General features: G+C 39.3%; 1 protein-coding gene across 1 annotated transcript in view; it reads right to left on the minus strand.

Annotated features, from left to right (window-relative positions):
* Positions 1-10769: 10769 nt before the first annotated feature.
* Positions 10770-25117, minus strand: part of TRAK2 (trafficking kinesin protein 2) — a 74028-nt gene continuing 59680 nt past the window's right edge. Inside the window, exons 11-16 of the mRNA XM_061381634.1 lie at positions 24339-24418; positions 23837-24034; positions 22231-22529; positions 20423-20689; positions 16254-16359; positions 10770-14649 (exon numbers count right to left, since the gene is read on the minus strand). Coding sequence (XP_061237618.1) covers positions 13971-14649; positions 16254-16359; positions 20423-20689; positions 22231-22529; positions 23837-24034; positions 24339-24418 — 1629 coding nt within the window. The 3' untranslated portion in view covers positions 10770-13970. The remainder of the gene's footprint in view (positions 14650-16253; positions 16360-20422; positions 20690-22230; positions 22530-23836; positions 24035-24338; positions 24419-25117) is intronic.

The raw sequence follows: 25117 nt of genomic DNA on the forward strand, positions 1-25117 counted from the left end.
TAGCTTTTATTTTTATTCTACTGCACCTCACTGTATTTTACACATTTTATTTAAAAAATTGCATGAAATAATACCCTTATTACATACTATTTTATCTTTCTTTTTAAAATAATTTAAAATTTTTACTTATGTTTAAAAATTATTTTAAAAATTTATTTTATGTTGGAGCAGAATTGATTAAGAATGTTGTGTTAGTTTCAGGTGTAGAGCAAAGTAATTTAGTTATACATATACATATGTCTATTCTTTTTCAAATTCTTTTCCTATTTATGTTACTACAGAACACTGAGCAGAGTTCCCTGCACTATACAGTAGGTCCTTGTTGTCTATTTTAAATGCAGTAGTGTGTACATGTTAAGACCAAATTCCCAATCTATTCCTTCTTTTAACTATTTTTAACAATTCTTCTAGTTAAAATGAAAGCTGATTATAAATCCACCTTATTGATTTCATGATTTGCTGATGAGTCATACGCCAAAGCTTTTAAAACATTGCTATAAGTTCATCCATTCATTCTACTCCATCAGTTCAGTTCAGTTCAGTCACTCAGTAGTGTCCGACTCTTTGCGACCCCATGGACTACAGCACGCCAGGCTTCCCTGTCCATCACCAACTCCTGGAGCTTGCTTAAATTCATGTCTATCGAGTCGGTGATGCCATCCAACCATCCCATCCTCTGTCGTCCCCTTCTTCTCCTGCCTTCAATCTTTCCCAGCATCAGGGCTTTTCCAATGAGTCAGTTCTTTGCATCAGGTAGCCAAAGTTTCAGCTTCAACATCAGTCCTTCCAATGAATATTCAGGACTGATTACCTTTAGGATGTACTGGTTGGATCTCCTTGCTGTCCAAGGGACTCTCAAGAGTCTTCTCCAACACCACAGTTCAAAAGCATCAATTCTTTGGCACTCAGCTTTCTTTATAGTCCAAACTTACATCCATACATGACTACTGGAAAAACTATAGCTTTGACTAGAAGGAAGTTTGTCAGCAAAGTAATGTCTCTGCTCTATAATATGCTGTCTAGGTTGGTCATAGCTTTTCTTTCAAGGGCAAGCATCTTTTAATTTCACACACGCAGTCACCATCTGCAGAGATTTTGAAGCACCAGAAAATAAAGTCTTTCACTGTTTCCACTCTTTCCCCATCTATTTCCCATGAAGTGATGGGACCAGATGCCATGATCTTAGTTTTCTGAATGTTGAGCTTTAAGCCTGGTTTTTCACTCACTTCTTTCACTTTCATCAAGAGGCTCTTTAGTTTTTCTTCACTTTCTGCCATAAGGGTGGTGTCATCTGCATATCTGAGGTTATTGATATTTCTCCCAACAATCTTGATTCCAGCTTGCGCTTCATCCAGCCTAGCGTTTCTCATGATGTACTCTGCATAGAAGTTAAATATGCAGGGTAACAACATACAGCCTTGACGTACTGCTTTCCACATTTGGAACCAGTCTGTTGTTCCACGTCCAGTTCTAACTGTTGCTTCTTGACCTGCATACAGATTTCTCAAGAGGCAGGTCAGGTGATCTGGTATTCCCATCTCTTGAAGAATTTTCAGTTTGTTGTGATCCACACAGTCAAAAGCTTTGGTGTAGTCAATAAAGCAGAAGTAGATACTTTACTGGAACTCTCTTGCTTATGTGATGATCCAGCGGATGTTGGCAATTTGATCTCTGGTTCCTCTGCTTTTTCTAAAGCCAGCTTGAACATCTGGAAGTTCATGGTTCACATATTGTTGAAGCCTGGCTTGGAGAATTTTGAGCATTACTTTGCTAGCCTGTGAGATGAGTGCAATTATGCAGTAGTTTAAACATACCTTGGCATTGCCTTTTCTTTGGGATTGGAATGAAAACTGACCTTTTCCAGTCCTGTGGCCACAGATGAATTTTTCAAATTTGCTAGCATATTGAGTGCAGCACTTTCACAGCATCATCTTTTAGTATTTGAAATAGCTCAACTGGAATTCCATCACCTCCTCTAGCTTTGTTTGTAGTGATGCTTCCTAAGGCTCACTTGACTTCGCATTCCAGGATGTCTGGCTGTAGATAAGTGATCACACTATCGTGGTTATCTGGGTCATGAAGATCTTTTTTGTATAGTTCTTCTGTGTATTCTTGTCACCTATTTTTAATATCTTCTGCTTCTGTTAGGCCAATATCATTCTGTCCTTTACTGTGCTCATCTTTGTATGAAATGTTTCCTTGGTATCTCTCATTTTCTTGAAGAGATCTCTAGTTTTCCCCATTCTATTGTTTTCCTCTATTTCTTTGCATTGATCACTGAGGAAGGATTGCTTATCTCTCCTTGCTATTCTTTGGAACTTTGCATTCAAATGGGTATATCTTTCCTTTTCTCCTTTGCATTTAACTTCTCTTCTTTTCTCAGCTAGGCAATGGCACCCTACTCTAGTACTCTTGCCTGGAGAATCACAGGGTGGAGGAGCCTGGTAGCCTGCAGTCCATGGGGTTGCTAAGAGTCGGACACGACTGAGCGACTTCACTGTCACTTTTCACTTTCATGCATTGAAGAAGGAAATGGCAACCCACTCCAGTGTTCTTGCCTGGAGAATCCCAGGGACAGGGGAGCCTGGTGGGCTGCCGTCTATGGGGTCGCACAGAGTCAGACATAACTGAAGTGACTTAGCAGCAGCAGCAGCTTTTCTCAGCTATTTGTAAGGCCTCCTCAGACAGCTATTATGCTTTTTTGCATTTCTTTTTCTTAGGGATGGTCTTGATTACTGCTTCCTGTACAATATCATGAACCTCTGTCCATAGTTATTCAGGCATTCTGTCTATCAGATCTAATCCCTTGAATCTATTTCTCACTTCTACTGTATAATCATAAGGGATTTGATTTAGGTCATACCTGCACGGTCTAGTGGTTTTCCCTACTTTCTTCAATTTAAGTCTGAATTTGGCCATAAGGAGTGCATGATCTCAGCTACAGTCAGCTCCTGGTCTTGTTTTTGCTGACTTTATAGAACTTCTCCATCTTTGGCTACAAAGAATATAATCAATCTGATTTCAGTATTGATCATCTGGTGATGTGCATGTGTAGTCTTCTCTTGTATTGTTAGAAGAGGGTGTTTGCTCTGACCAGTGTGTTATTTTGGCAAAACTCTGTTAGCTTTTGCCCTGCTTCGTTTAGTACTCCAAGATCAATTTGCCTGTTACTCCTTGACTCTTACTCCTTACTCCTGTTACTCCCTGGTATCTCTTGACTTCCTACTTTTGCATTCCAGCCCCCTATCATGAAAAGGACATCTCTTTTGGGTGTTAGTTCTAGAAGGTCTTCATAGAACTGTTCAACTTCAGCTTCTTCAGCATTACTGGTTGGAGCATAGACTTGGATTACTGTGATACTGAAAGGTTTGTGTTGGAAATGAACAGAGATCATTCTGTCATTTTTGAGATTGCATTCAAGTACTGCATTTCAGACTCTTTTGTGGACTATGAGGGTTACTCCATTTATTCTAAGGGATTCTTGCCCACAGTAGTAGATATAATGGTCATCTGAGTTAAATTCACCCATTCCAGTCCATTTTAGTTCACTGATTCCTAAAATGTTGATGTTCACTCTTGCCCTCTCCTGTTGACCGCTTCCAATTTACCTTGATTCATGGGCCTAACATCCAGGTTCCAATGCAATATTTTTCTTTACAGCATCACACTTTATTTCCATCACCAGTCAGATCCACAACTGGGTGTTGTTTTAGCTTTGACTCCATCTCTTCATTCTTTCTTGAGTTATTTCTCCACTCTTCTCCAATAGCATATTGGGGACCTACCCACCTGGGGAGTTCATCTTTCAGTGTACTATCTTTTTGCCTTTTGTACTATTCATGGGGTTCTGAAGGCAAGAATACTTGCCGTTTCCTTCTCCAGTGGACCATGTCTTGTCACAACTCTCCATCGTGACCTGTCTGTCTTGGGTGACCCTACATGACATGGATCATAGTTTCAGTGGGTTAGACAAGGCTGTGGTCCATGTGAGCAGTTTGATTAGTTTTCTTTGATTGTGGTTTTTATTCTGTCTGCCCTCTGATGGATAAGGATAAGAGGCTTATGGAAGCTTCCTGATGGGAGAAACTGACTGAGGGGGAAACTGGGTCTTGTTCTGATGGGCAGAACAAAAGCTAGAGAGGTGATGGAATTTCAGGTGAGCTATTTCAAATTGTAAAAGATGATGGTGTAAAAGTGCTGCACTCAATATGCTAGCAAATTTGGAAAACTCAGCAGTGGCCACAGGACTGGAAAAGGTCAGTTTTCATTCCAATTCCAAAGAATGGCAATGCCAAAGAATGCTCAAACTACTGCACAATTGCAGTCATCTCACAGGCTAGCAAAGTAATGCTCAAAATTCTCCAAGCCAGGCTTCAACAATACATGAGCCATGAACTTTCAGATGTTCAGGCTGGTTTCAGAACAGGCAGAGGAACCAGAGATCAAATTACCAACATCTGCTGGATCATCAAAAAAAAGCAAGAGAGTTCCAGAAACACATCTATTTCTGTTGTATTGACTATGCCAAAGCCTTGACTGTGTGGATCACAATAAACTGTGGAAAATTCTGAAAGAGATGGGAATACCAGACTACCTGACCTGCCTCTTGAGAAACCTGTATGCAGGTCAGGAAGCAACAGTTAGAACTGGACATGGAACAACAGACTGGTTCCAAATAGGAAAAGGAGTACGTCAAGGCTGTATGTTGTCACCCTGCTTATTTAACTTATATGCAGAGTACATCATGAGAAATGCTGTACTGGAAGAACAAGCTGGAATCAAGATTGCCGGGAGAAATATCAATAACCTCAGATATGCAGATGACACCACCCTTATGGCAGAAAGTGAAGAAAAACTAAAGAGCCTCTTGATGAAAGTGAAAAAGTTGGCTTAAAGCTCAACATTCAGAAAACTAAGATCATGGCATCTGGTCCCATCATTTCATGGCAAACAGATGGGGAAACAGTGGAAACAGTGGCTGACTATTTTTATGGGCTCCAAAATCACTGCAGATGGTGACTGTAGCCATGAAATTAAAAGATGCTTACTGGTTGGAAGAAAAGTTATGGCCAACCTAGACAGCATATTAAAAAGCAGAGACTTTACTTTGTCAAGAATGGTCCATCTAGTCAAGGCTATGGTTTTTCCAGTAGTCATATATGGATGTGAGAGGTGGACTATAAAGAAAGCTGAATGCCCAAGAATTGATATTTTTGAACTGTGGTGTCGGAGAAGACTCTTGAGAGTCCCTTGGACAGCAAGGAGATTCAAACAGTCCATCCTAAAGGAAATCAATCCTGAATATTCACTGGAAAGACTGATATTGAAGCTGAAACTCCAATACTTTGGTCACCTGATGCATAGAGCTGACTCATTTGAAAAGATTCCGATGGTGGGAAAGATCGAAGGCAGATGGAGAAGAGGATGACAGAGGATGAGATGGTTGGATGGCATCACTGACTCAATGGGCATGAGTTTGAGTAAACTCTGGGAGTTGGTGATGGACAGGGAGGTCTGGTGTACTGCAATTCATGGGGTTGCAGAGTCGGACACGACTGAGCGACTGAACTGAACTGAACTGAATGACTGAACTGAAGTGAACTGAACTGATGGGTGAGGACATGCTCAGTGAATCTTTAATCCAATTTTCTGTTGATGGGCAGTGCTCTGTTCCCTCCCTGTTGTTTGACCTGAGGCCAAACTATGGTGGGGGTAATGAAGATAATGGCGACCTCCTTCCAAAGGTCCCATGCATGCACTGCTGCACTCAGTGCCCCAACCCTGCAGCAGGCCACTGCCGACTCACGCCTCTGCCGGAGACTCCTGGACCTTCATGGACAAGTCTGGGTCAGTATCTTGTGGGGTCACTGCTCCTTTCTCCTGGGTCCTGGTATGCACCTCCAAGAGTCTATTTCTCCAGTCCTGTGTAAATTCTGTCAGCTGTATGGTGGAGTTAATGGCGACCTCCTCCAAGAGGGCTTATTCCATTCCCAGGTCTGCCGCACCCAGAGCCCCTGCCCTTGTGGCAGGGCACTGCTGACCCATACCTCTGCAGGAGACACTCAAACACTCAAAGGCAGGTCTGGCTCAATCTCCATGGGGTCTCCTGGTGCACACAAGATTTTGTTTAAGCCCTCTGAGTGTCTCTGGTGGGTATGGGGTTTGATTCTAAATGCAATTTTGCCCCTCCTAACATCTTGCTGAGGCTTCTCCTTTGCCCTTGGATATGGGATATCTTTTTTTTTTTGGTGGGATCCAACATTTTCCTGTCAATGGTTGTTCAGCAGCAACTTGTAATTTTGGAGTTCTCACAGGAGAAGATGAGGGCATGTCCTTCTACTCCACCATCTTGTACTTACTATCTATTGTGTGCCAGGCACTGTTGTGAGGTGTGGAAGATACTTCAGTTCCCCTGATCCAAAGAGCTTAGAGACTAGTATGGAAACAGACAATTAATAAATTCAATAAAAGCACAATGAAGCTTTTGTTGAGGGCCTTACCCCATGTCCTGGGAGTGGATAGAGAAGATCCCTTTCTAATTTAATGAGTCAGGCAATAGTTTTAACTAGAGAAAGAATTTAACTAGCTTTGTATATTAGAAAGATAAGTTTGATGGCAGTGTAGACAAACAATTGGAGGGGCCATGGGAGGAAAACCAGTTAGGAGTCTGTGGCAGTGGCCAAATGAGACCCAACAGTGGCCTCAACTAGGGAGAAGCAGTGGAGATGGAGAGAAAGAGGACACTATAGGGCTTGGTGACTGAAGGAGAAGGAGGAGGCGGTGATGATTCCTGGGTCTCTAGCTCAAGCAATTGAGTAGATGGTGGGGTCATTTATCGAGATGGGAAAGTCTGAGGAACAAACAAGTTCAGGGAAAAAGGTCATGATTTCTTAGATTATTGAGTCTGAGGTGCCAGGAAGACATCCAAGTGGTGAGGTCTGTTACAGAGTTTGTTACATGTTTGGGGTGTTCAAAAGAAGAGTCTGGGCCAGAAACACTAGGAGTCTTCAAAGTAGATCATATTTTAAGCCAAGGTGGTGGATGAGATCATACAGGGAAAGGGTGTGTGTAAGAAGAGAAGAGGGTCTAGAACAGAGCCCTGAGAAACAATATTTATGACAGCATTTCTCAAACTGTGGGCCATGTATTAGTTAAAATATGTACAACTATCATGTGAATGATTGTGGCTTAAATCAAAGATGTTCATTAATTTCATGAAATACAAATTCTGTTGGTCATGCTACCAGAGTTGGTGCAGACTCAGAAATATCATTTTAGAACTGGGTTCTTTCCATTTTTCTGTCCTGCCACCCTCAGTGTGGCAGAGGGGAGCCTCATGGTTGCATGATGGCTGCCACGACTCCAAGTACCATGAGCAGACTGGGTGTTGTGTGTGTGTTAGATGCTCATTCATGTCCGACTCTTTGTGACCCTATGGACTGTAGCCCGCCAGGCTCCTCAGTCCATGGGGATTCTCCAGGCAAGAATACTGGGGTGGGTTGCCATTTCCTTCTCCAGGGGATAATCCCAACCCAGGGATTGAACCTGGGACTCCCACATTGCCTGTAGATTCTTTACCATCTGAGCCACCAAGGAAGTCCCAAGATAGGGTGGGGATGACTTCAAAAGCTGAAAGGGAGGGAGAAAAACTACCAAGAGAAAAAGGGGATTGGAGATTTACTTTGAGTCTGTTTATTGGGTGAAAGTTTATATTTAAAGGCTGTCTTACGCCTTTAAATACAGGATTTGGGTCTCATGTGGAGAGTGGCTAAAAACAAAGACACAAATGAAGTGGGTAAGGAAAACCCCAGCCATTTGTCTGAGGTTCAGCACTGACAACTTTGTGTTTTTTTCCCTCCTTTCCTTTTTTTAGACATAAGGACAACTTTAACAGCTCTAAAACAGCAGAAGGGACAGAAATGAAAGCTTCTAGGAGCTAAGTGTTAACTAGAACTTCTAGGAGCTAAGAGTTAACTGCTCTCTTTTTGGTTGAATTTAGGGAAACTTTGGCATTGCCTAAGAGGCTCTTTCCAAAAGACCCCATAAGGGAATTGAAGCTACTAAAGTTCTCAGCAACTTTCCCTAAAGCAATCTGTCTTAGTATTTGGAATGGAGGTGAAAGAGGCTAGAATACCAACAGTATAACCAAGTATAAGCTGAATAATGGAGAAGGCAATGGCACCCCACTCCAGTACTCTTGCCTGGAAAATCCCATGGTTGGAGGAGCCTGGTAGGCTGCAGTCCATGGGGTCACTAAGAGTCGGACACGACTGAGTGACTTCACTTTCACTTTTCACCTTCATGCATTGGAGAAGGAAATGGCAACCTACACCAGTGTGCTTGCCTGGAGAATCCCAGGGACGGGGAAGCCTGGTGGGCTGCCATCTATGGGGTTGCACAGAGTCGGACATGACTGAAGTGACTTAGCAGCAGCAGCAGCAAGCTGAATAAATGAATGAGAGAAACAGTGACTTAACAATTCACACATCATCAAAATTAGTTTGCACATTGGTTGGGGGAATGGGCACCATCTTCTGTAACACTGCAGACCTCTTGAAGTGGCAAATGTGATCAGCTGGTGATCGTTTATAAGCTTCCTTCCCATTCATGTGGCTGTAAGAGAATACTCCCAGTGTGGAAAAGTCAGTATTACTCTTAAGGAGCTCATCATTATTTTCATTTCTCTTTGATCATTCCTTGTCTTTCAAGATGAATTAAAGGTGCCACGCTAAATCCCAGAGACACATTCAATAGTTTCCGAATGGCCCGTAGCCAGGGAGCCACAGGAATCATGCACAAGCCCGCAGTGCCACTCTCTCACCTACACAGGGAGGCCGCTGTCCTGAGCCCTGGACTTTAGAGGACTCTGTATCACAGGTATGCTCAAACACCTAACTTTGTTAAAGAGCACATGGGCACTCGATCTTGAACTCAGTTTTGGGATAGCGGGACCTGCAACCCTAAACATCCATTCTCATCATAAACATCATCAAGGACCCAGGGCAACAGTTTCAGCCATCTCTTGCCCTTTATCTTCAGAACAAAAGATGCCTGTGACCACATGCTATCAATGTTTCTGGGTTGTTCTGCTGCTAAGGTCAGAGACCCTGCTTTGGAATGCAGAAAGGACTAGGGCAAGAGCAGTGAGGTGAGAGGAAAGGGAACTTGTTCAAAAACTCTTAGAAAGCTTGAATGCTTGGATTCACCCATAATGAGATACTGTTTCCCAGTGACACTGAGCATTCATTTTTGCTTCATGTTTTCATTTGTAACTCCACAGGTGCTCATATATCGGAGTGGTACTTGACAGGAACTACATATTGTGGCTGAAGAGCATTTTGCAGTATGGGTCCTGATTATCTGTAAATATGTTTAGGTATAAAGATCTAGATGGAATGCAAATGAATCATGGTGCGAATTGTTCACATTATTGTATGAATTTTGTGGTTGCTTTGAGAGATGGTGAAATAGCTGTAAAAGTGGTAGTGAATTAAATGAAATCAAAATACGTTGTAATCTTCTGGCCCATTGTACTGTTTGAATATAATGTGAAATTCTTGCTTTTAAATGATTTTGCTGAGAAGGTAAAAAAATTAAATTTAACGGAATTAAACTTTTTAACGTATTTGACATTTATACTTTTTTCTCTATGGAGAAGGCAATGGCACCCCACTCCAGTACTCTTGCCTGGAAAATCCCATGGACGGAGGAGCCTGGTAGGCTGCAGTCCATGGGGTCGCTAAGAGTCGGATACGACTGAGCGACTTCACTTTCACTTTTCACTTTCATGCATTGGAGAAGGAAATGGCAACCCACTCCAGTGTTCTTGCATGGAGAATCCCAGGGACGGGGGAGCCTGGTGGGCCGTCATCTCTGGGGTCACACAGAGTCAGACATGACGGAAGCGACTTAGCAGTAGCAGCATACTTTTTTCTCTAACTTCTCACATTACCTTTGATGTGCTTCACTCATGCTTTCTTACCCTAAAGAATAAAGCAATTCATGCCTGACAGTTGTGTTTTGGCATCTTTGGCAAACCTGCCCAGCATTTTTTCATTAAAAAAAAATTTGGGGGGGCATTTTAGCCTTACTTCATAAAAACTAATGAAAAAAAGAAAAACCAATACTAGCATAACTCAAACATATAATAAAAACAGAAACGAAAGGCAACAGCATGCTGAAAGCCTCAAATCTTTAGCCTTATTTCATCAGGTTTTTGAACTTCAAACACATGCACTGATAATCATTTGTGAAAGAAAACACAATCAAAGATGCTTGGAACATCACTAAATTATATATCAAAGAAGTGGGGACTCATTTCTCACAAAATGCTCATGTGAGCTTTAAAAAAATATAGCAGTTAAAATGTGACAGAGAAAAAAGAACATCAAAGAATCTTTTCTATTAAAATCCAACAATTTTCAAATTTTATTTCTTGGAAACAGTTTCTAAATAGTTAAGTATCAGTAGTCAGTTGTGGACCATCAGAAATGAATTGCTTCATACTTCCTGAGTCTTAAAGATCTGCATATCAACAACTTTAGGTTTTATTTTTTTGTTGCTGATGCTTTGCTGAGGAAACAATATGGTTATTCTATTTTAAAAACCTAAGAAAATACAGTGATATTTGTTTACTACTCATGACTATTGTTGGTTTGGCAAATAGAGCTTGTTCTCAGTACCCAAAACAACATAACAGAAAGGAAAGACTTTATGCAGGATTATCTGTGAAAAGAACTGGGACAAAACCACAGAAAGACAAAGGAAAATTTAAGAAGATACTCATGTTTATTATCTGATTTACATTCAACAAAGCAAAGGTAGGTGCACAAAGAGCCGTTTGACAAAGTCAAGCCCCAGATATCATACTACAGTATCTCGCCGGCAGCCACAGAGGGCCCCACGTCACTCCCTGATAGCTGTGAAGGCAAAGCGGCCACTCAGTGTCGACTCTGGCTGTGCTGCGCTCAGGGTACAGGCTTGCGGGCATCCAACATCAGAGGAGTGGGCCACTGAACACCAGGAGCTCTGGTTCCAGATGTCAAGAGTCAATGTTTGAACAAGTACTAGTTAAGTACCAGAAAAAAATAACAGGCTTTGAATACTGTATAAAAATACACCTTTTCTAGAGAACAGGCTCTTGTGAGCTGCCGATAACATGCCTCCCTTTGTCAAAGTCTGTTTATTCAGGTCAAATCAAGGACATAGAGTACAAAATTTTTTTTAAAAACTACTTTAACAATGGTCATTAACTTTTTTCCAAGACCCATGGGTAAAGCTATTTACATAAGATTTGGGATCATGATAATTCTGGAGAACTTTTAATTCTGAATTCACAGGGAAGGTATCCCTCCTAGCAACAGGATACTCAGAAATACCTGAGGTATAATCATTGAGAGCCTTCAGAAGAAAAAACAAAGATTGGCGTTTTCCAAACTGGCATTAAAGTACCTACACAGTGGATACAAGAAAATTAAAATGTGAACAGTGCTAAAGCATAACAGATAAATTAAGAAAGAACTTGCTACAAGGCTCCAGTTCTTACTATCCTTTGCACACTATTTCATTATAATAGAGAGTCTCAGGCAGTATTCAAAAATGATTTTAGATGGAAATTTCAAAAACAACAAAACCCAATTTCAAAACAGGATTCATTTCTAGAGACAAGCAAGCATCAGTTTATAATCCTTGTGTTTCTGGTGGAACAGCAACATCAGTTTAATTTTCAAGAACCAAAGTCTGCTTTTCTTTAATCAGACAGGCTTACTTGGCTGTGAATACGCTCTTGCCCTGCCTCTAAAGCGATCATTTTAGCATCAGTTATTTTACAAATATACTAATTATACATAACATGCCCAAATCTTGCTTAACTTATAGCTGTTTATATAATATACATAAACTCTGATAATTTAACACTTTGTACTACTCTCTGGCCCTACATTTTCCTAGATCCTGATGTTTCTCGGCAACTGGCAATAGGAAGATTACTTTCTTAGAGAATAAATAAAAGCTTAAAGAATTGTCTAAAATAAGCACCCCCGAGTTACTTTATGAAGTAGAAACTCAAATATTATCATTTAAAATGGGAATATTTTAGAAATTGAAGCATCAGGAATTCTTCTGGTTCACATTCAGGACACTGACATTCACTTACATACCAGCTGGAATCCTTTCTGAACATCTACGTATACAGTCTTCTGACTTCAGAAGGACTGAGCAAGGGGGAGAAAACAGGGAGAGGACACTCTTACTTTTAATTTTGAGAAATTTATTTAGAAAAGTCTTATTAAAAGATCTTTAAAAAGCACAGAAAACCCACACATTTTACTACTGCATGTGTGTTTTGAGCACATGAAGCAGCTCGAGAAGAGAGAAGGCCCTCTTCTGGTCTGTAACAGGTGTACGGATGGGAGCCCCAGGAGCAAAACTCCCATCAAGAATACTTCAGAAAAGGCCTTGCACTTTAAGTCAGAACAAAGGGGCAAAAAATCTGCTAATGAAACACTGAAAAGATCAAGTAACATGCCTCCCCTTTTCAAAAATAACTAGCCCCCTTCTAGCTTCTCTCTATTATGCCTTTTGTGTGATGGCATTTCTTTCTGAACTTCACGGCCGAGATAAAGACCTTGGTCAGCAATACTCAAAAAATAGGTCTGTTTCTTCCTAATTCACAGCCTTGCATCACACCGCTGGAAGCTGAAACCTAATCCCCGAGTTTCACTTTGCCATTTCACATAGTTAAAAACAAAAACAGAATCCCAGAGAAAAAACAAAAGCTTTGACTTTCCCAGTGAAAAGTCATTCTCTAATTCTACAGATATTAAGAAAAAGGCAAATGTGTCTTAATTTTATTTTATATTAAAAAACAATCTCAAAGCAAGCACCTGGGTTTTACTTCAGTTTATAATATTAGACTGTGCCTGAGAATTTTTGTGCAAATACATGTCATTCTTCATTAAAAACATGCATAGCATATTTTGGAAAAAGTTTACTTGCAATCAACTTTCCTTACAAAAACCCTTACAGACATAAACACACAACATTCTCAAATTCCTATTGATTGCACTTCTGGTTTAACCTTTCCAGCCTCCAAGGAAATTTGAAAGACATGTAACTATGTTCATACAACTTGGTCATTACATTTATTCAGAATAAATATTCTGAAAACGAGATTCCTTGGTTCCAATGTACCCACACTTCCCTTCTTAAAATAAATCCTTCCTACCCCCATCCCCAACTTACACTGTTTGAGGGGGATATTGTATAAAAATACAAATTAAAAAACTGAACACTTATTAATCACAAGTGCAAAAGGAATGTGGATGACGTTTGGGCTCCCAGGGGTTCAAAGTCCTGAAAACAGAAAGCAAAAAGGGAGTCTCCACTACTCTGATCTTATGAAAAAGGTGAAATTCCTTGTTTGATAATGCAGTGAGCTTACTTTCTGATGGATGTGTAATTTAACCAGACGTTAACAGGGGCCAACATAAAGGCCATATCACTGTTGTCTCAGTAACAGACCGAGTTTACCCCAGCAACCTTCTGGAACAGCTTCTAAAGGCAGTGGTCCAAGCTGCTTCTTCTTCTATCCCATCTCCTAACCTAGGTCCTTCTTGCTTATGCTCACCAGAAGTAAGTGTACTAGGAAGTTCAGTATTTCTGGTGTGTTTCAATATTACTGGATTTATTTTCTAGTCACTTTTTATTTTCAAGACAAGAAAAACCAACTGAAGGACTACATTCAACCTTTTTTCTTTCCCTTGCCTCCAAATACTCATGACCCATTCATTTATACTTTCAAGTTATCAGACAGACCTCATGCTAATCCTGTTTCCATTCGTTCACCCTCCCCTTTCTACATTCACAACCCTTCTGCGACATTCCTTTTCTCTCAGACAAGACTACGTATAAACAGTGCAAATCTTTCCTTCATGTGCTAACTTGATAAGACATCAGTCAACTGCTGAACTTCAATCCTCCTTCAGGATATCCATTTTGGGGGATGATGTGCAAACTGGGGTGCTGAAGCTACCCAACATGACTGGAAGACTCTGATTCCTCCTCAGTCCACTCAGTAAATTGCTCCCTGAATTTAAATAGACAGCAGAGTTTGGTCTTTGAAGACCATTTTCTGCTTTTTGGCTTCTTCCATTTGCCTGGGCCTCGGGGGTCTTTATCACTCTGGCTATCCCCAGTCTCTTCAGCCTGTCCACTAAGTTCATCTTTAACTGGCCAACATCAGGAGGGTTTCGGGATGGTCTCAGGCCATACATCTCTTGGAGGAATGTTTCTGCTGGTCGGGAGGCCAAAAAATTTTCAGAGAGATGCACTCGAGGCTCCATGGGCAAAGGAGAAGGGCAAGGTGAATGAGATGGTGAATTTGGTGGTGTGGAAGGGGTAGACAGGCCTCGAGGGAGAGGCTGGAGGAGGGGGTTCTCTGAAATTGGGCTGTGGTACACTTTAGCGGAGATGCCTCGCTCCTGTAGAAGTTTGGCCAAGCTCACGGTGCTGCTGAAGGTTATGGTGGAATCTCGTCGGTTAGTGATAGATTCACCAACGCTGAGCCTGTAGGACACGGCAGGAGAATTCATTGCTGTGTTTGATGAACTGCTACCACTGCTTGCACAGGATAAGGAAGGGAAGCCAGAGCTTTACAAAGGAAAAAAAAAGCAGGAGGGAGTGTTTAAGAATAAAAAGTAATCCGAAGTGAGCATTTAAGGTAATTATAGTAGTTATCCATAGCATATGTAGAGGAACAGATAACACATCAGTATCTGAGGAATGAAAATTCTGATGTGTTACTTCAAAGATTGGTTATTTGTAATTTAGTCATTAACTTACTGAAACATATTTATTTTCACAGAATATGAAAAAGTTTACTATACTCTTAGATAAATTTATTCTTAAATTTTAACTCTAAAATATGTCACCTGTGGAAATATAACTAAAATTTATGATTAAAAAATCAAAGAAATTTAAATACTGAAGAAAATAAACTTCAGAAATTTTTATTAATATATCCATTGTGTAAAGCAAAATAAACCAAAAGATGATAACCCACAGTTTAACAATTCTTCAACCCTTTAGAAAATACAATATTTCAAAATTAAATCTAAGATGCTCTTTGAAGGAGAAACTTAATTCTTCATAATATTTTAATTATTCTAAATAATTAAATATTTTAAAATTATTTTAATAATTATTCTTCTCTACTTCTAGTTAACATTATCCCTGCAATGTTCTAGGTATCTCTGGAAACTACCATAGATTCTTTTGGGAAGTGGTAGGATAGAAACTACAGCAATATTGCTTATTGTTTTAGCCTATGTAATACATGATTTGGACTGCCCAGAGGTTTCTGCCTTTGCCTTCTGCTTCTGGGAGGTAATCCATGCCATGTTTGCTAGAAGTATGTTTGTTTAGGAAGGAGACTGGCCACACTAGCTAGATCTTGGGGTGGACTTGGCCATAGCCTATAGTTGTAGGGACTGGCTGTGCCAGAAAAACTAACCCTGTGATTCAGGGTCGAAGCTTTGGGTCAGTGGACCCGGAGGTGAGTTTTTATATTTATAGTGAGTTATAACTATATGGGTAGTCAATCATGCCTTCCACAGTGAAAGCTCAGTAAAAAATCTGGACCCTGAAGCTTAGGTGAACTTCCCTGGTTGGCAGTACTCTGTGTGACTGTCAAACATCAATTCCAGGAAAGTAATGAACCCTAAGGAAGCTTCATGTGTAGAGTCCTCCCAGACTCTGACCTGTCAGAGTCTCTTCCTTCAGCTAATTTTATCCTGTAACCTTTCCCTGTAATAAATAGTAACCATGTGCACGATAGATTTCAGAGAGTTCTGTGAGTCCTTCTAGAATATCAGTCTAACAAGAGCATGGTTTTGGGAATCTCCTGAACCAGCAGGTGGTATCAGAACAGAGGGCAGTCCTGTACCGAGAACTAGTTCTTCCAGTTGTTCAGTTTGGCTAATTCTCTGTATAGGCTCAGTTGGGTCATTTACTACCTCTCTATCCTTGGACCAGTCACCCAAAGGTTCTATGCCTCACTTTCTTCATTTAGACACTACATACTTGCTCTTTGTCTCCTTGTAAGAGTTATAATCATCAAATGATTATATTCTAAAGGCAAATTATCATAGAACATTAAAATTCTAGGAATTAAAAAGACAGTAATTAAAAAAAGAAATTTAGTAAAATATATTTGAAGAAAGAAGTAAGGATTCCAACTGCTCAGCCCCTCTTACCTGGGGGTAACCTGAGTGATATCAGAGGGATGTAATATCCTACAGGTGGTGAAGGTAAATGTCGAGTTTGTGCAGGACAGACACTTGCCTGGGTTTGAGGTTGCAACTGACGTGGAGAATTTTAGAGAATCAAACACAAAATTGAAAGACTAGGTTAATAATGTAGAAAGTTCATTATTAATAATATGACATTTATCAAGTATCTTTTATACAAAAATTCCACAATCTAGAAATGCAATATACACACTGTAATAGTATCCACTGATCAATACATAGCTGAATCCTTCAATAATTTGAAATTATAATCAAACGGATTTAAAACAGCTTAGAAACAAGGGAAAAACACATTCTGAAAAAAAAAGAATCAAACCATCTAAGAACTAGTCATCAATCTTTCTAGCCAAACTACTCCAGTGGTTCTCAATGTGTGATTTGCACCATGTATTGCCAGGAGAAATATCAATAACCTCACATATGCAGATGACACCACCCTTATGGCAGAAAGTGAGGAGGAACTAAAAAGCCTCTTGATGAAGGTGAAAGAGGAGAGTGAAAAAGTTGGCTTAGAAGTCAACATTCAGAAAACTAAGATCGTGGCATCTGGTCCCATCACTTCATGGGAAATAGATGGGGAAACAGTGGCTGACTTTATTTTTTTGGGCTCCAAAATCACTACAGATGGTGACTGCAGCCATGAAATTAAAGGACACTTACTTCTTGGAAGGAAAGTTATGACCAACTTAGATAGCATATTAAAAAGCAGAGACATTACTTTGCCAACAAAGGTCCATCTAGTCAAGGCTATGGTTTTTCCTGTGGTCATGTATGGATGTGAGAGTTGGACTGTGAAGAAAGCTGAGCACCGAAGAATTGATGCTTTTGAACTGTGGTGTTGGAGAAAACTCTTTCGAGTCCCTTGGACTGCAAGGAGATCCAACCAGTCCATCCTAAAGGAGATCAGTCCTGGGTGTTCATTGGGAGGACTGATGCTGAGGCTGAAACTCCAGTACTTTGGCCACCTCACTCGAAGAGTTGACTCATTGGAAAAGGCCCTGATGCTGGGAGGGATTGGGGGCAGGAGGAGAAGAGGACAACAGAGGATGAGATGGCTGGATGGCATCACCGACTCGACGGACATGAGTTTGGGTAAACTCCGGGAGATGGTGATGGACAGGGAGGCCTGGCGTGCTGCGATTCATGGGGTCTCAAAGAGTCGGAGACGACTGAGTGACTAAACTGAACTGAACTGATGGGATCTACAGGTCAGAACTACTTTCACAGCAACATTAAGATGCTGTCTGTCTTTCCTATTGGGCTGGCATTTGCACTGCTGATGCAAAGGTGACACTGAATAAAGCTGTGGGCTCCTGAGCACAAAACAGGGCAAAAGCACCAAGTGGTACTAGCATCTCTCACTGCTGTCCAACTATGGTAGCAAAAAAAAGGTCAAATTCACATTAAAATGCCCTTGATGAAGCAGTATAAATTATTAAATCTTGGCCCTTGAATCTTTTTAATATTCTATGTGATGAAATGGGAAGTAAGTATTAAGTACTTCTTTGCAGCATACAGAGATACAATGCTTACGTGAAGGAAAAGCACAAGTGCAATTAAGTTTTATCTTTTTTGACAGAACAGCATTTTTACTTAAAAGAACAATTAATACAAAAACTGCAGTTATTCAGATTTGCATATGTGGCAACATTTTTTTTTAACTTTTTATTTTATATTGAGGAATAGCCGACTAATAATGTGAGAGTTTCAGGTGGACAGCAAAGGGACTCAGCCAAACATATACATGTATCCATTCTCCCCCAAACTCCCCTCTTATTCAGACCATATAACACTGAGCAGAATTCCCTGTATTATACAGTATGGCAACATTTTCTTCAAAAAAAAATGTAGTGAGCCTGTCTCTTCAAGAAAATAGCTGAAAGGATTTGCTGCCAGTGACAAAATTTGAGCTTTGAAGTGAAAATGACTGTTTTGGTAGACTTGAACCCACCACTGAGAGCTTGAAAGCTTCCTAGTACTAAAAGACTTACCCAATGAGATAGGTGGGTAATATTACATGATTTTATTGTATTATATAACGAAATGTGTCAACATTTGGAAGATCTGCATAACTTAGTGAACCAATATTTTCCAAATGACCAGTGCATGATGTTATAAAATCGTGCATGGGTAAAAGATGTATTCAGAGTGTAGAACAGACTAATAGATTTTAATGTAACAAAGTATGAAAAGTTTTAGATTTACATTGTTATAAACCTTAAAGAAACTACCACTTACCAAGTTTTGGTGTAATATTCACAAGTATCTGAAGAGGCTATTAAAACACACTTTCCTTTTCCAACCAGATATCTGTGTGAGGCTGTACTTCCTTTTTTTAAACTTTAAGTTTTTTTTTTTATTTTATTGAGGTATAATTGATTTACAATGTTGTATTTCAGGTATACAGCAAAATGATTCAGTTATATATATAAACATATATTATTTTATATTCTTTTCCCTTATAGATTATTACAAAATATTGAGTATAGTGCCCTGTGCTGTAAATTTGGTCCTTAGGTCCTTGTTGGTTATCAATTTTATATAATAGTAGTAGTGTGTATCTGTTAATTCCAAACTTCAAATTTATCCCTCCCTCCCTCCCTCCTTTCTTTTTCGGTAGACATAAATTTGTTTCCTACATCTGTGGATCTATTTCTGTTTGGTATATAAGTTCATTTATATTAGTTTTTTAAAAATTCCACATATAAGCAATATCATATAATATTTGTCTTTCTCTGTCTTGCATACTTCCCTTAGTATGATAATATCTAGGTCCATCCATATTGCTGCAAACACCATTATTTCATTCTTTTTATGGCTGAATAATTCTGTTGTATTATGTAATATATATACATCACATCTTCTTTACCCATTCATCTGTTGATGGACATTTAGGTTGATTTCATATCTTGGTTATTGTAAACAGTGCTGCAATGGATACTGGGGTGCATGTAGCTTTTCAAATTAACGTTTTCTCTAAATATATACCCAGGAATGGGATTGCAGGATCATATGGTAGCTTTATTTTTAGTTTTTAAGGAACTGTCATACTGCTGTCCACAGTGGCTGTACCAGTTTACATTCCCAACAGTGTAGGGTTCCTTTTTCTCTACATCCTCTCCAGCATTTATTATTTGCAGATTTTTTGATGACAGCAAGGCTGTATTTTCTTCAAGTATGCATGCTCAGTCACTTCAGTCACATCCAACTTTCTGCAATCCTATGGACTGCAGCCCACTAGGCTCATCTGTCCATGGGACTCTTCAGGCAAGAATACTGGAGTAGGTTGCCATGCCCTCCTTTAGAGGATCTTCCCAACTCATAGATCAAGCCCATATTTCCTGTGTCTCCTGCATTGTAGGTGGATTCTTTACCCCCTGAGCCAACTGGGAAGCCTGTATTTTCTTCATACTCTCAATCAAAACAACATATTGTAATAGACTAATTGTAGATGCTGACACAAGAATCCTGCTATCTTCTATTAATCTGTAAATTAGGGACTTGCAAAATTATAAAACTAAACCATTTTTCTCACTACTTGAAAAAATACAGCTGTTTTTCATAAAATATATTATTTGTGTTAATATGTAACTATTTTAAAATAATGAGTTAATAAATATTTTAATAATTTCTCAGTTTTTATTTCTAATATGGTAAATTATAAGTAGATACAACCCAAACAGACATGCTCTCTGGAATTCTTCATGATTTTTAAGAATGTAAAGATGGGATGGGGAGGGAGGTAGGGGGGGATGTTCAAGTGAGACGAGACATGGGTTAACCTATGTCTGATACATGTTGATTTTTGGTAGAAACCAACACAATACTATAAAGCAATTATCCTTCAATTGAAAAAAAAAAAAAGAGTTTAAAGAGATGCTGAGTCCTAAAGGTTTGTGAACCATTGACTGAATTGCTCTCTCCTCTCTGCCTGATCTATTTATGCAGGTTGGCTAAGACATGGAGAGAATCAGAAGGGGCACTTACGCTATACATTTCTACTACCCTATTTTCAAGATGAGTACACTCCAGTAAGACTTAAGTAGAGGCAGTCAGCTGATCATACGTGATGCAGAAAGCAAAGTACTACTGGTTACAAGCTATACTCTTCTCACCTGTAACTGGACCACCAGCTGAAGTCATGGGTGGCAGGAAGATTCCTGTTACTGGCTGGGATATTGATGTTTTCTGTTCCACTTGAAGAGGTTGCTGAACCTGAAAAGTGATACCCTCCTCTTCATCTTCTTCTAAATCTGAGAGGTGGTAGATGGCATCCTTGGGCAACTGGGTAAAGCCTTTAGTGATGACACCTGGTCGTGGGTCAAGAATGGTTCCTAAATTTGGTTGAGCAAGTTGCTGCCATTGATGCAGAGTTTGTGATCCTGAGTATGCAAACAAAAAAAGGAACAGGTTTTAAATTTCCCACAAATATTAAATCTTGAAAGAAGCTAAAATTATGTGTGTAAAAAAGTAATGATAATAATAAAACTGCTTTTTCAGTCTTAACATTTTGGTAAAATTTGTACATTGAAGTTCTCTGTGGAAAACTAACAAGATGCTAAAGGTATGAATAATCATCTTTTTATTTCAAAAGTTAACTTTAAAAAGGACATCTAAAGCAGATGTGAAAAGGTGAAAAAGCCAAGTCAACATGCTTAATAGGAACTAGAATGCTGAGGCAGTGATGAGAAGAGATGTGTACAATGTGGGGCTGTGTTTTTCCAGGTGACAAAAATTAATATTCCTCTGTTTTGGAACTATGCTTACGAGCTTTGAACTCAAAAGCTAGGCTCCTATGTTGGAAGGCATCGAATTACAGTGATTTTTTGTACACTTCTCCACTGTGTTCATGTCCTTTCACCAGGATCTCAGGGAGAGTAGGAAAGCTAAGGAAATGATAAAAGGAGAACATATCCCCACTATTTCTGTCTGCAAATGCAGGTTAATGATCATCCCAAGTGCCTGCACCAGATGCAGTTGCTAGTTGTCACTGAGAGTCATTTAATCCTAAAAATAGCTGCAAATATCTGCACTGACCATTAATAAAACGAACATAACACCTTTGAGTTTGAGAGGTCCTTCTAGGTTATCAACTCAAAATTCTGTCTAATGCAGACTCTTTTATGGTAACAGCAGAGGATCATTTGAAGATTGTCAATATTCCATAAAACAAAGAAATCTATTTTAAATTCAAGTCCCATTTTAAGAGAGAATAGAAACTGACTTGAAATTAACAACATTTTCTAACTGAACAAAAGAAAAATACAGGCACACATACCTCTAAGTAAAAGACACTCTTTGGGTAAAGAACTCTTTCTTGAAACAAAAGGTAGAGATGAAGTATTCCATCTAGATTATGTTTATTCATCTGTCATATCTCATTTATCTTATCATGAAAACTGCTATCAAGGATGTGTACATGCATTCTAAGTTGCTTCAGTCATGCCCAACTCTGTGCAACCCTACAAACTGTAGCCTGCTAGGCTCCTCTGTCCATGGGATTCTCCAGGCAAGAATACTGGAGTGGGTTGCTGTGCCCTCCTTCAGGGGGCCTTCCTAACCCAGGGATTGAACCCACATCTCTTACATCTTCTGCACTGGCAGGTGGGTTCTTTTTCCACTAGTGCTATCTGGAAAGCCCCACTATCAAGGATATTCCTCAGCAAAGGACAAGAAAAGATTACTTCTCTTCCCCCACATTTGTATAAAAACAACATCTGTAGAAGAGAACTGACAGCTGATGGCGTGGAGAATGCAAATCTCTTCATTAATTTTCCACAAAGTTCTGCAGTGCATGGTCACATGAACAGTGAAGATTTAGGGATAATAAAGATAGCTCCTGCACAATTACAAGAGACATGTCCTTTCCAGGGGAAGGCAAAACCATAAGCAACATCGCTTAGAAATGGCCCTCACTTATTACCTTCAAGGGGCTTGACAATTTGTAATTTTTCAGGCATAAAACCTCGAAGGCAACTGGCACTGCTTAGGTCTGTGATCTCCGATTGGTCGGTGTAGAGGGAGGCCAGGCTCTCTGTGGGCGTGCCACAGCCACTACCCTCTTCTTTCTGGTCAGCCAGAACTTGGATCTTCCGCTGCCATTCTTCTGCAAAGAACTGCTTCTCACTTAAGTAGTTCTGTCGCCGAAGACTAAGGCGATGAAGTGCTGTTGCCAAATCGCTCTCTGTAGAGGGTCCTGGTTGATCCGCCTTCTGGATGTTCCTATGGGAAAATCATATTCACTGACTACATCTGTGAGGGTCAGAAGCACAGCAAAGAGCTCTCCTTTCCACAATGGTGAATGTTCGAGAGACTGATCTTAAAAACACGTATTTTTCTTAGATAGCTGGAATACAGAAATAGTAACAAACCCAGATCTCTAATACTACATTGTACCATTTTTATAGATCATTTCAGATGACTTCAGATAGGCTATATTATGTTGTGTTTATTAAAATTTCTGTTTCACTTAATTCATTTAGCTATAAATGTTATCTTGTTTCACTGAATCTATAATACCATTGAGGGCAAGAGGTATCATTATTTTATGTATTACTAAGAAATTAAAAATGCTACTCATTATACTACAACACATCATTAGTGGCAAAAGATAAACAATTTCAAAAATATTAAAATGTGAAAAAATTTACTTTAGGCCATAAAATCCACTATGAATACTGCAGACATTTAAAAGAAAACAAGATTCATAAATACTGTATTTTCATAGCTCTGCAACACAGTTTTTCACTTCTCAAGATTAAAAAAATCAGAGATATCTTACAACTGATACCAAAAGAAAGAGTAGTAAGCCAAGTTTTAGGCATTCCACGTGTGAATTCACATAGATGTTCTTGTTAGATCTTTTCCTAAGGTAACTGTGTACAATGAGGTAGTATCAACACATAAGGCTACCATGGGTGCAGAATCTACCCCTAAGACCAGACAATACAATAAAAAACCCAGGGTAATGGATTTCTGCATTAGGAATGACTTCTCTCAGGTGCCAAACATCTAATTTTCAAAAACTTTCAGTTGACTTTCCAGTAATTCTCTTTAATTTCTAGTTAAACAAAATTCAATGAACTGAATTAATAAAAAAACAGAAACAGAAATCTCAATTTAAACAAATAGGAAATTAAGAGCAATCTAGTTTTCCTTAATAGGTATTCAAGATTATTGTTTATCGTAAAGGCACCAAAGCTGAAATTATGAGCACGGGTTATGAGAAACTATCATCTAATGCTATGCATAACTGCCAATGACCAAACAGATTCAAACAAATTTGATTCTGAACACAAAGACAGAGACTCAAATTTTGCCAAACCAGAGAAGAAAGAAGTAAAGAATTTTATAGTTCAATGCAAACTCCATTTTGAATATAATTAATTAAACCTTTCACTCCAGTGATCCGTCTAACGAATAATGATACAAGGCATCACTACTGAATGCGAACTGATAGTTCCTTTCAGTGTTGTCTTCAGACAGCACAGAACAATGCTGAAATTTGTGTGTGAATCCATGTTTCTTACCCTGGATCTTCCTCCAAGTTACTCTTCTGGGTTGTTTTGCCCTCTGTTGGTTCTAAGCCAGATTCAAATGGTTTTGCTGTCATGATGACACTCGAGCGGTTGGAGCCTGGGATGGGCAGTAGAATTGGGAATGGGACAGAGCGACCCCGGGTGTCATTGGCAGCCTTGACAGTGTCAAATACCCGTTTCTGTTGGGCTCTGTCAAAAAAGAAGTGTTTATTATTGCCACTGCCTACCATTGGAGTACTCTAGAAAAGATGCATGTAAATGCAGCTCATTAAAAACAAAGCCACCCTGAAGAGCCTCTGAAGTTTGGGAGAAATTATTAGAAAATAAATTTCAGGACAAGAGAATGCTCTCACAGATGGGAGCACTATCAGGAAAGAACTGAATAGTAAGAAGATATACTACTGAATCTCATAATACTGGTCACTTTGGATTGTAGCTGCTTTTCAATTTCCATCCCAATGGTCTAGTAACAACACATACGACCTGTACTTACTTTTGTTTAAAGAGAGAAGATTCCTCATCCAAACTCAACTTCTTACGCATGGTCCCCTCAATCTCCGCTGCCAGAGATTCCTAAGAAAAGAGTTTGAGGGTACTAACAGTAATTAACTAAGAAGCCTGTTATGAGAAATAAATGACCTTTCAATTATCTAATAGAATTCCCAGAATCCAATACTTTCAGTGTTATAGTAAAAGAAAACACAAGAAAACAGTCATAAGCTAAAATGCAGGGGAAGAAAAGAGACATTCTGGAAATGTAGCTTTTATACAAGAAACGACTACTTTTTCATCATATATATTTTTACAGGAAGCAATGGGAAAAGCCAATTATGATATATAAATGTATTACATATACAGATACACAAAAATAAAAGGTTTGAAAGGCTATAAACCAAGAGGTTAATAGTGATTCTGTGGAGGTCAGGATTTGATAGTATTTAACCATTTCTTTTTGGTCCTCTCTAGTTTCTAACTTTTCTATAATGAACATGTAAAGCTTTTACAATATAAAAAATTGTTTAAAATAAAAATCAGCAATCCTCTCCTTCCCCTGATCAAAGGTGAAGATTCAATTAGCATGGATGGTAGACTCAATGGGGCTGACAATGACTAGAATTGGAGGTACTGGTGTGAACTCATGATGTTAAATATGCATAGAAACATAAGATATGAATAGAAAGATAGATATACATGTGTTTATATGAGTGCATATGAACATACATATATTTCCTAGCTCTATCTGTTGAGAGGGACTGAAAGCAATAATAACTC

The sequence above is a fragment of the Bos javanicus genome, chromosome 2 (assembly GCF_032452875.1).
Source record: "Bos javanicus breed banteng chromosome 2, ARS-OSU_banteng_1.0, whole genome shotgun sequence".
NCBI classification, from domain to species: domain Eukaryota; kingdom Metazoa; phylum Chordata; class Mammalia; order Artiodactyla; family Bovidae; genus Bos; species Bos javanicus.